At 45.1% G+C, this 12877-nt stretch overlaps 1 protein-coding gene across 4 annotated transcripts in view; it reads right to left on the bottom strand.

Annotated features, from left to right (window-relative positions):
* ARMC2 (armadillo repeat containing 2) overlaps window positions 1-12877 on the bottom strand; it is a 268510-nt gene that overhangs the window by 53067 nt on the left and 202566 nt on the right. For all 4 annotated transcript variants that reach the window (XM_079939293.1, XM_079939291.1, XM_079939292.1 and 1 more), the window contains one exon: window positions 12197-12420. In XM_079939293.1, the coding sequence (XP_079795419.1) occupies window positions 12197-12420 (224 nt within the window). The remainder of the gene's footprint in view (window positions 1-12196; window positions 12421-12877) is intronic.

Genomic DNA, 12877 nt, shown 5'->3' with positions numbered 1-12877 from the left:
GGAATGGACGAATGGATTAATACCTACAAAGGAAACATTGGTATAAATAGAAAGAAAACCATGGATGAATCAGACAATATCTCAGGTAGATGGATTTTAAGATGATTTAAAAGGAGCGGAGGAATAAAAAAATAATCGATGAAAGAAAAATGGACTTCCTGGAGGGGGACTAGTGTATTCCCTACTCATCTCATTCACGACAGCAGCTCCTTCCTAGGCTCCTAACTCCTCTCCCTCCTTCCCTTTCAACAGCTGATTGATCACCTGTTCTACCTCTTCTTCCCATCTTCAAGGCTGCTGGTTCTGTTTAAGCCCATTTCATCTCTCTCCCAAACTCTACACTCCCCGCATGGGCTCCTTCCACTCTCTCCACTGTTGGGCTCATCTCCCCACAGCATCTCCCTGCTGCCAGAGGGAGCATCTTGAAACCCAACCTTCCCTGTTCAAAGACTTCCTCTGACTTCCGGTGGCCGACTGGGCAAAATCCATATCCTAAAGGCTATTCACTCTCTAAAGCGCGGTTCACCCCCCTCAAGCTCATCTCCTTCACCTCCCCCTTCCTCCCTCTCTATCTTTCAGACTCTGCACCTCATCCTTTCACAATTCCAAGCCTTTGAACGGACCACTGCCTCTGCCCAGAATGTCCCCCTCCATCACACTCTGCCGCCCCCTCTCCAATGTGCTCACCTCCTGCTCGGGTTTATGGACCCAGCTCAGGCTCACTTCTCCTCTGTGAAGACTTTTCAGCGGTTGATTGCTTCTCTTCCAGGTGAACAGACCTTCCTGCTCCACACCCATCACAGACTCCTAACCACTAGTTTCAGGTACCTTCTCTCCCACTGTGAGCTCCTCCACAGTCCAAACAGTTTCTTATTCCTTTTCCTACCCAGAGGACAATAAATATGCCCATAAAAAGCTTACGGGATGGGGCTTCCCTGGTGGCGCAGTGGTTGAGAGTCCGCCTGCCAATGTAGGGGACGCGGGTTCGTGCCCCGGTCCGGGAAGATCGCACATGCCGCGGAGCGGCTGGGCCCGTGAGCCATGGCCGCTGAGCCTGCGCGTCCGGAGCCTGTGCTCCGCAACGGGAGAGACCACAACAATGAGAGGCCCGCGTATCGCAAAAAAAAAAAAAAGCTTACTGGATGATACACATCAGGAGAAGGGAAGGAAGAGGGGATGAGGAAGGGAAAGAAGGAAAGGAGGAGGAGGAAGGAAATGAAGGGACAAGGGAGACAGGAGACAGAAAAGGAGGCTTTTCCCCTTTAAGAAGCCTCTGACAAGAAAGTGCCGGCATTAGCAGAGGGCTGGTGGTAAACCAGAGCTTAAATCCCCGGGGAGGAGGGTCAGGAGGAGGTCGCCAGGCAGATGCAGCCGTGAAGGCCCCCCATTTGAAAGGCTGGCTGTGAGCCAATGATCTCACTGCGGGAGAGGCTGGGGCTGAACGCTGAGCACAGACAAGTGGCTTTTTCTGGGAAAAATATAAAGAGATCAGTGGGAGGAGAGTCTAGCTAAATACTGTGGTAACAGTAAAAGCAAATTCCAAGTCAACCCACCTAACTCTCAGCCTCGCTCCAACTTTTTAACAGAGATGTATTTGCAGAAATTGTTAATGAGCTGTGTGCTCTGCCGCTGAGTCTTTGTTTTCCACCCCGCAGGAAAGCCCACCCACTGGGCCTGCACCCAAAGCAGGAGTTCACCGAAGTCCGAGCTTCGTGCTGGGAGAAATGTATCTGTTCCTTTCTTAACTTTCTATTCTAGTTTATATTGTTCCTAATTCCACTGAGTTATGTACTCTTCTATTTTACTGCATATAATCTTTTAAGCCATGTCAAACACTTTATGACAAAAAAAGAAAAAGAAGTAGAAGTCAGATGCATACACAGATGCTTGTTTAGCTTCTAGAGGACTTTACTGGAACAATTCCCAACCTCTGAACTGTCATCTCACCAAGCAAGAGCAAACTGAAAAACAGGAGTTTCCATTCTTCTTTTTCCCATCACTTAATGTGCAACCCCTTGGGACAGATATACTGAGTCAGAAGGCGAGCAGTGGGAAGAAGAAAAAGGAGAAGAATATGGAACTGGTAATCCACAAAAAGGATTGATAAAAATTTAAGTGTCCTTGCTTATTAGCAGCTGTTAGATGATGTCTGGGACAAAAGGGGACCTAAACGTTGGGTATGTATCAGGGAAGAAACATGCTGGTGTGATTCTGGTCGCTAATCTACTGCTGGAAAATGACTGCGCCACACACACACGTTACAGCTTTGTGGTGCTCACTTTTCCTGCGGCAGCTTTTTCTCTCTGGGTTTCCCCAAACTCCTTGATCGTCAGGTTGGGCCCCAACCTCAATCAGCATCTCCAGGTAAAACACCTGGTGAGTTTGGCAAAGCTGTCCTATCTCACACTGAATTAGTTGGGCCTCAAAGTCTTCACCATGCAATCAACATTGGGAGAGCCATTTTAAAGGGAAAAATTCTATCAAGAAGTGATTATTTTATAAGGGCTCAAAAAGCATTTTAGTAAAGCAAAATTAGAATTCAAAAGATTTAGCATTTAAAAAAATCAATTTAGGTACTTTATTATCGATTTTAAATTATGTTTCCAATTATTAATTATTTGAAAAACCTAAGCAAACACATGAAATATTTGCCTTAAAATATGAGGCCCTCCTGATTTAGATCGATGAACTTAAGAATGACAGTGCAGGCCCAGCAGCTGTGGCCTCATCCCCAGCATTCTCTACTGCAGGGGGGTGTGCGCACGGTGGGGAGGGCTGGTTGGTCCACCTGGGCCTCCATATACTGCTCATTTCTCGAGTGGATGACTTCTCTACTCCCTTTGCACTCTCCCTCCATCAGAGTCCTCAGTCCCCAGGGAACTCACCAGATTCTTCTGCCCTAGGAGGCATTCAGCCATCAGAGCTGGCCCAGATCAGAGGGGCTTGCAGCTCACAGCCCACCAGAGAATTCCCGTTTAGGTGCATCAGAAATTGAACAGGCTCTTTGGCTAGCCCAGGAACTTCACCGTCAATCATGGTATTATTCCTTGGAGAAATATTTTCCCAATTTCAAAAAACCGGCTTTCAAAGAAAACTTTGGAACATAATGCAATTGAAAATAGCACTAACAGTCTGAAAGTTATTATGCTTCCTCTACCAAAATTAGCATCATGAGTCATTTTATTTTTATACATTGAATGTTATTATGAAAAAAATATGAGCAGCTACTTTATTTTTTATAAAGCTATCTTGTGAGCTTGATCTCATTTGCTCCCTGAATGTTGTAGACAGGAAAGGTATCCTGAGCTCCAACTTTCAGATGAGGAAACTGAAGCTCAGAAAGTCTACCAGCTCCAGGTAGGTGGGCATCTGGGGCTCTAACGACTCCTCATCTGTTGTCTCCCCTGCTCCATTTGACTGTCTCCTAAAAGCATTCATTTTATTGCTCAATCATCTGGAATATCCATAACCAAAATCCCTAGAGCTTTATCTCAACTTAACTGCCAACTGCAAAATGGTTCACTTCCCGCTGATGATGTGAAAGAATAAACACAGCCGCCAGAGACCACAAACAGTGTCAAATGATTTAAGACCAAAGCCACACCATTTTCCAACCTCAGCAAAACCATCTCCCTCTATTAATGAAAGCATATTCATTTTCTGGATTTGTGCCCGATCGAGACCACATATATGCCAAAACCAGAGCCCATGTGGTAACCCAAGAAGTTTCATATTGTCTCATGTATGATTAGTACAGCTCTGCCTGAGAAAAAGGAAACCAATTGTAAGATGCCACTATATACATGAAACCACTAGTTCCAAAACGTCCTAAGCATTTTCTTGGAGTTAAGATACATGCATGTGAAAGTCATATTAATTCGCAATCCTCAGCAATGCTTGGTGCCTGGCTGTGGAGCCCATTTGGCACATTCCTACCATGAGTGTCCTACTTCTGCAGGAAATGGTTCTGCCCTCAAGCTCCAGTGCCCTACTTTGAGACTCTTATTTAACACTTGCCTATGTTTGTTATTGTTTCTCCATTTACTGCCACTATGTCAGTTACCTTGGTAAAATGGGTAGGTAGCTGATTCTTCCAGTTGTGGCCATTATATGTATCAATACAGCTGAAATTTGAATGTCATCTAGACTACATAGAATGCCAGAGCAGTAAAATAAGGAAAATGAGTCTGAAAAAGATAATGCTTTAAGAACTGCAGAGTAATAACACTGATTTTCAGAATTACATGTTAAAGTTAGTGACATTTCTTTATTGCCACAACTAATATGTCTACAGGGAAGAGATGAGACTGAGCAGATATGACAGCAATTGAAAAGCAAATGGCTCTCCCCAGAAGCAGGTGGCATAGGAATACTTACTTCCCACACCTGATGTTCCTTCCTTGTGAGGTGACATTTCTTAGCATAATCTCCTGGTCACTCTCCACCCCTCACTTCCTGCTTGGTGAGCACAGGTGTTGTCCTCTGCTCCTCCTGGGGCAGGCGTGGCCTGTGACTGGGTGGGCAAATCTGATTCAGGGGTTCAGGATTAGAAAGCACACCCACCACAGCTATAAACTACATCCTTCAACTTTCTTCCCCATCTGCCTTAGTCTCTCTCTTATTTCTAATTCAAAGCCCAAGGCGTTACACGTTTGGGACCTCTGACTGCCCCCAAATCTTCAGGTATGCCATCCGTGGAGAGTCAAAATTGAACAAGAGTTGCCTATATGTAGCCCTTTCCCAGGAAAGGGAAGAGTAGGCTCTGACTGCCCGCTCTCTCATGCCAGTTGGATGACTGAGTGGTCATTACACTACTGGGTATTCCTTTATAGGAAGGAAACCTCATAAGCAGAAATAGCTCCCCTTCCCACTAACAAATACATCATTAAAAAATTAGCAAGCCTAATAACCAAACCAAATACTGTGACAAAAAAAGAGACTCACCTAATCTCAAAAATAATATGCAAATAAGTAAAACAGTTAATTGTATCGTACTCATATCAGTTTCCCCCTTTTAATAATGTCCTACAGTTACGTAAGATGTCATCACTGGGAGAAGCAGGGTGACTGGGTAAATAGGACCCCTCTACTATTTTTGCAACATCTTGTGAACCTATACTGAGTTCAAACTAAAAGATAAAAAGGAAAGCCACACACACACAAAATACACAAAGATGAAATCCATCTTTAACTCTGTCATCTTAATTGTTGTGATTAATCTTTTCTTATCAGAAATAATTGCTCTTTGAAGCTTCAAGTTTTTTTGTTTTTTTTTTTTTTGCGGTACGCGGGCCTCTCACTGTTGTGGCCTCTCCCGTTGCAGAGCACAGGCTCCAGATGCACAGGCTCCAGACGTGCAGGCTCAGCGGCCATAGATCATGGGCCCAGCCGCTCTGCGGCATGTGGGATCTTCCCGGACCGGGGCACGAACCCATGTCACCTGCATCGGCAGGCGGACTCTCAACCACTGCGCCACCAGGGAAGCCCGAAGCTTCAAGTTTTGGTAATTCTGATCTCACTTTGTTTAATAAATTTCTGCTGAGTGCCATCTACGTGCCATGTCCTGTTCTAGGTGCTTCAATAGATCATCTTGTTTAACTCGCCTGACTACCCTCTACCCCAGGCACAGCCAGTCACTGGGAGATGAGGAGGGCGAGGCTCACAGAATGTCAGAGCTGAACCGCCAGTTCAGGCCTGTGCTCCCATCACTAGTCCATGAGGCAGCACTGAGCCCTGTCCCCGCCGGGCACAAAGCCAGAGGGACCATCAGGGCTCTGGAAGATGACAGTACCACGTGCTCAGGACGTGGAATACACAATACAAGAGTGAACTCGCATTAGCCAAGGTGGGGAGTTTACTCTAGGGCTTAGAAATTAAAAAACAAAACCCCAACTATATCAAAACATCTTTTTTTTTTTTTTTGCGGTACGCGGGCCTCTCACCCCTGTGGCCTATCCCGCCGCGGAGCACAGGCTCCGGACGTGCAGGCCCAGTGACCATAGCTCACGGGCCCAGCCGCTCCGCGGCACGAGGGACCCTCCCGGACTGGGGCACGAACCCGCGTCCCCTGCATCGGCAGGTGGACTCTCAAACCACTGCGCCACCAGGGAAGCCCCCAAAACATCTCTTAATTTAAAAGTGCAGAGATAAAGAAATCATTTAAGATTTAAAGAGAGTGTGGACAGACCCCCTGCAACAGGATGCGACCCCACCTGCCCACTCAAATTGCCCCACACAGTAGCGGAATTCCTCTTCCCCCGTGTGCTTGCCGTAGCACTTGCCAAAGCTGACCAATCCTTGCTTTTAAAATCTCTACCCTCTTCCACACACTGTCCTTTCTGAATTTTCTGGTCACTTCTCTTGTCTCTCCCTATTCCACAAATCTGGCCATTTTATGGAACCTGTCCTCAGCCCTCCTCTAGCCCTCCTCTCTCCCTCTACTCTCCCCTTGAGTAGTATCATCGTCTTTCTTGACTTCAACGGTCAACTCCATGTAGATGACGCTAAGTCTGCTTTTTTGGCTTTACTTTCTCTGCTAAGCACGGGGTCTTCTCTCCAGTTTCCCACCGGACAGTCCCGCTTGGCTGTTCTGCTGGCACCTTCAAGTTTTACACGAGGGCTAATTACATCATTTCCCTCCCTCCTCTCGCCAAATCAGTTCCCTTACGTAACCCTCTAATTTCTGACAATAACATTATCATTTTCTGAGCTACCCAGGGTCAAACCTCTGTTTAATTCACTCTCCTTTTCCCCACACTCTAGAGCCAAAGTGGAGGAGAGGGACTGCCAAGGGGTGGGAGGACCGACCTTCCTGAGAAACTTCCGCTCAGAAAAAGGAAGAATTGGACAGTGGAGCTGTACTGAGCAAGAAGGGTGAAAGATTAGGACTTGAAGGACCCTCTGGGCGGCAGGTTTGGAGGTCAGAGAAGAGAGACCAGGTGTAAGACGAAGGAAAGAAACCACGTTATCTGGGGGCGGTGGGGGATGCCAGACAGTTCTAACTTCAAAAATGTTAAATCTGAAGCAGGGAAAGAATATATTTCTCTAAGAATTGAACTCAAGATCAAGTGGGTCAGGCTGTAAAGAAGAAAAGGCTGGAAATACAAAGGAATCCATAAAAATAGGAACATTAGTTTAAATCAACCTGGGTTTAATAGTTACGTTATATACCTACAAGTTACCTAACTGTAAATGGGAGTACCTTGAGATTTTCTTCAATTACGGTAAAGCAGCTTTGTACATAGTGTCCCCAAGACACAAGAGGACAAATGAGACACCAGGGAAGTTGGGGCTTGTTTGTGACTGTGATGCATACAAAAGACTCTTCTCCAGTCCCCAGAAAGGGGGCACGATGGAAACTACAACAGACTGATCTCATCTCCTCCTCCCCTTGCACTGCACGATGGAAACTACAACAGACTTTCTGGTGGAGGTGACTCCAGGAATTTTCCTCAGTTCCTGTATTATCCCTTCCCAATTGTTGGGCCTTATAAGCCAGAAATGAACCCTAACACCTCCTGATAATCCCCTATTTCGTCTGTGTCACCTCCTTAAGTGATGCAATTTAATGCTGGAATCTAGAGGGCCTAGCCTTTTATCTGGTCTGTATTTCTCTTTTTCCAGGTTTCAAGGAGCTCTCCCGAAAGCCTAACGTTCTGGAATTTAGTGATCATGCACAGATTAACCTTCTTTACGCTAAGGATTTTGCAGACAAACTCCCGTCTCCAGTTTTGCCAGACTGGGAATATTAATCCTTCCACTTAGTGGGAAGTGGTGCTGGTCCCTCTGAGCACCAACGATCATCCTCTCCTCAAAATGCTATTAAGCACCTGACAGGTAGAACTGAACTCGTGGAAGTACCAGAGTTTTGTCAAAGAATAGGGCATCAGAATACTATTATCTGGACATGCGGATCATCAAAACGTAGGCCCCCTGGGCTTCCCTGATGGCGCAGTGGTTGAGAGTCCGCCTGCCGATGCAGGGGACACAGGTTTGTGCCCCGGTCTGGAAAGATCCCACATGCCACGGAGCGGCTGGGCCTGTGAGCCATGGCCGCTGAGCCTGCGCATCCGGAGCCTGTGCTCCGCAACAAGACAGGCCATGACAGTGAGAGGTCCGCGCACCGCGATGTAGAGTGGCCCCTGCTTGCCACAACTAGAGAAAGCCCTCGCACAGAAACGAAGACCCAACACAGCCAAATAGAAATAAATAAATAAATTAATTTAAAAAGTAGGCCCCTGCTGGCAGCTCTCTTGCCCTCCACTGCCTTACTAACCACCCAAAGCACGCCTGGCACAGAGCAGCCACCGCACAAACACTTGTGAAATCAATGTCTCTTGATGTCAGTGGTGCAGTAATAAACATATATGTACGTGTACACAAATACATATATGTAAGAAACAATGCAAAGGAAACTTTCAAAAATCTCAACACTTCAGTATCTTTTCCTCTGAGCATCACTGGCCCCTATGCCGTGGAGGAGCTTTTCTTCTTTCGTGCCCATTCCTTGATCTCGATGCTTTAGCTCCATTATAATCACTCTAAAATCTAATAACTGCAGCAACAACTCTTAATTGGGGCTGCTGTGTGTGAGATCTTAACCCTCCAATCCATCCGTACCACTGACACACTTTCCTCCTGCCACATTTCAGCTTTTCGGCCTTTACCAGTTTAACATCTCGCGCATGCCCACCTGTCTGCCACTCTGATCTCATCTCCTCCTCCCCTTGCACTGACCTCCAGCCGCTCTGTGTTACTCCAAGCCTGCACTCTGCAGCCTGGTATTCGAGGCCCATGACCGTAGCCTCTGAATCTCACCTCCCACGCCTCCCCCACGGAACTCTCTGCTCTGGACAGACCTACCTTTTCAGCAGCCCCCAAACACACCGTATCCCTTTTCCTCAGTGACAGTTTCCCAAATCCTACACAACCTGCAGGACCCAGCTTCACACGCCTTCTACTCATTCAATGGCCTCCAACAGGGCTGCTTTAGGGAGACAGGACGACTCTAGCACTGGGTCGGATGGCAGAATGCACAAAGTTTAACAGCAGTTAAAGTCATAAAGGAGAGGAAGTCCTGCCCTTATCTTTTTGCCTTGCTGTGTTCTCTCTGGCTTATAGACATTATTCTATTAGTACAGCCGCAAGTCATTTATTTATTTTTTCAATTGAACAAAGTTGCTTTTTAAAAATGCCTTGAGCTAGAGTTACCGGTTCTGAAGGCTGGTGTAATTGAACAATTCTGCCCACGGCCAGATCTGTTGGGGTGAATGTGCCCATGAGCGAGCTGGTAAAAAGCCCGTCAGTGCGACACATTCGCAAGAGTAGAGATTTTCATCTGTTCTTACGGTGAAGTCAAGTTGCTTACATTTTTATCATTTGGATGATACAAAACAGTTTTTCTTTGTTTTAATTAAACACAAGGGAATGTCCAGTTCAGGGGATTCTGCAAATGAAATACCCTAAAACAATACCTCCCTTCCCCCAAATTTGTAAACGTACATACACATAGTGACAGTGTACAGTTGACACAAATGGCTCTTGGTGACCACAGCAGGAGCACGTTCTCAGGTGGAGGCAATAATGGGCCCCTTTCTCCTGCTGGACTGGGATGTGGGCTGCTGACTGCGCTCCTGAGAGAGGCCTCGGGCTGTGTAAGCCCCTCCCCCGCCAGATCCCAGGCAGGTTCAGAGGAAGGCTTTGGAGATGATGACAGTGCCCGGTGAGTGGTGGTGGGCAGCGAGGAGGGAGTTACTACAGTGCCCTTTCCCCCACACCCTAGAGGGACGCAAGGACCTCGGGACAAGAAAGGGGCATCTGACCCACTGAGTCAGTTTGCGTGTGAGGACGCCGAAGCAAGGGAAGAGGGAAAGGAGAGGAGCGTAGGGAGAAGTGCACTGTACATACTGGCATACCAGAGGTCCTAGCTCTGGATTTGATGTATTTTGGGTCACAATAATACTCAATTCTCCTTTATACCAACTGATTTCATTATATATTTTTATTCTATACAAATACATTTATATATTTGTTTTTATTTTTAAATTTATAAATTATGTATAAATATATAAATGCATATACATATATCCAGTCAGCACTCCTATCTGTAGGTTCCGCATCTGCAGATTCAACTAACCACGGACAGTGTACTGTATCCGTGGATACAGAGGACCGAGTATGGGACCTGAGCATCTGTGGACTTTAGTATCTGGGGCAGGTCCCCCATGGATGCTGAGGGACAACTATATATATATGAAAGAGCTTTTTAAAACAAGACAAGAATTCCAAAAGCTTTTACATAAAAATTAAAAGCAGACTATCTCAATGGAAGAATGGTTGAGAATTTGAGGTACATCTTCATCACAGAATATTATGCTGCCAATGAAAAGAATAAGTCTATTGAGTTTTTTTACTGTGTATTGTTAAAATAGAAAAGAGATGTGCACAGAATATTCCATTTTTGAAAACCTATGAGTGGGGTTTCCCTGGTGGCACTGTGGTTAAGAATCTGCCTGCCAATGCAGGTGACATGGGTTTGAGCCCCGGTCCGGTAAGATCCCACATGCTGTGGAGCAACTAAGCCCGTGCACCACAACTACTGAGCCTGTGCTCTAGAGCCCGCGAGCCACAACTACTGAGCCCACGTGCCACAACTACTGAAGCCCACGTACCTAGACCATGTGATCCGCAACAAGAGAAACCACCTCAATGAGAAGCCCGCACACCTCAACGAAGAGTAGCCCCTGCTCACCGCAACTAGGGAAAGTCCACACACAGCAATGAAGACCCAACGCAGCCAAAAACAAATAAATAAAAATAAATTTATATAAAAAAAGAGAAAACCTATGACTGTATTAAAAGGTGCTGAGCACATCTGTGTGAAGAATATTGGCTAACAGGGAGAACCAGGAGGAGAAACAAGGAGGAAAAGAGGGTGACAGGAAACAAGCAAAAACAACTCTTAGAAAGAGGAAGTTCATGATAAAAAGCAAGAATTATGTAAAATTATACATATGTAAGTGTATATAATATATATGCATGTAAAATGCATGGAAGAATGGTTACTAAAATGTTGGAGGTAGATTATCTAAGGGTGAAAATACTTCAGGTGATTTTTACACTCTTCCTCATACTTCTTTTTTTGCATTTTAACAAGAAACATAATAATTATATAACCCAAATAACTATTTTCATTGAGGGAAAAATTTAAATAACTCCATAACACTGTCAGCATGAAAATAATGTTTCTTAAGTCTCCCTAGCCAAAAGGTGGCACATCCAGTAGAATTTTGAATCACTCAGAACTAAAGGAGGTTTTCACAGTCTTTTCTGAAATGGAGACAGACCACAAAGTCCAAAATTAATAATTATCATATACACTTTAAGCATCTTTAAGGCAGGGCCTAAATCTAATTTTTAGCACACTTTCCCCAAGGCTTCGAGCACGCAGTCCTTGATCAAGCCCCATTAACTGACAAGCACATTTCAAATCTCATCAATTATTACACCAAAGATGCTATTATCTGATATACAAATGCTATTAAAGAGTAAAATCTCTTCTAAAGAAGAATACGAGACCTGAAGCAGCTCCAATGAAAATAATTCAACTATGAAATTTAATCTGCCGCAAAAGAAGTAATGAAACTCTAACACATAACACATTTTTTCTTCCTGCCCTGGTCATACTAAATGTATCTGGCTTTGCTACCGCCGTCTACACATGCCCTCAACAACTGTCCACTCAGTGTCATTAAATTCTGTTTTCTTTATTGTAGATACAATATTTATGATATAAGCTACCAATCTTCATGAACAATCTCCAAGCTAGACCTGTCTTAAACTCTGAAAGTTAACACTCTGCCTATTAAAATTCTGATTATAACATGCAATTGTTTTGAAGAGGTGCTAATTTTTCATTCTTCCAGTCTTGCTTTCTCCGCAGGGTAGTGGAAATAGATGTCTACATGCTGGAGACCTGCTCCGTGAAAAGCCATGGAATAGCCTTTCCAGAGGAAATGGGCACACACGGGGCAGAGGTGTGGCTAGGGCTGCCACCCTGATCCCCGAGGCTGGGCACCCTCACCTGGCTACAGATAACAGCCCAACTGTTTCCCGATACACCCACTGGCAGGTAAGTGGTATTAGACAACATGAAGACTAACTTTACACGTCTAACTCTTTCAAGTAAAATACTTACTTGGACTAACAAGTGGCCTGAATTAGGCAAACATGTACCAGACTTCTTGGTGTTCTCGTTTATTTGTGTCATCAAATTCATCAATATTTCTACAGCACCTTTGCCAATCATTTCATGAAGAAATCCTGGATTTCCAGAAATGAATTTGATCACCCCCATGCAGTATAAGAAAGCCTCGGTGTTAGCTTGCAGCTCTTCACTTCTCAGGACCTCCAATAATGATTCTGTCAAAAAGATGAATTATTACAAATGGATGAGTAGAACAGCTGGAAAGAGAGATATTAAAGCACTTGTATGTGAACATCAAATACGATTTGTAAAATGTTAGCCAGAACCTACATTCAAATGCTTGTGAAGAGTTGCTCACATGGCATAAACAGGAAAGCTTACTTTTAGCTAAGACATATCTCTGTAACAGTAATGACAGCAAAAAGATGGGATTATTATATGTAAATAAGAAAATGTTCTTTTAACTGAGTGCCATTCCTTGCCTTTTTTTTTTTTTTTTTTTTTTTTTTGCGGTACGCGGGCCTCTCACTGTATGGCCTCTCCCGTTGCGGAGCACAGGCTCCGGACGCGCAGGCTCAGCGGCCATGGCTCACGGGCCCAGCCGCTCCGCAGCATGTGGGATCCTCCTGGACCGGGGCACGAACCCATGTCCCCTGCATTAGCAGGCGGACT

This window comes from Stenella coeruleoalba (assembly GCF_951394435.1).
Source record: "Stenella coeruleoalba genome assembly, chromosome: 12".
In the NCBI taxonomy this organism is placed as follows: Eukaryota; Metazoa; Chordata; class Mammalia; order Artiodactyla; family Delphinidae; genus Stenella; species Stenella coeruleoalba.
This window is presented reverse-complemented; position numbering and strand designations above follow the sequence as displayed.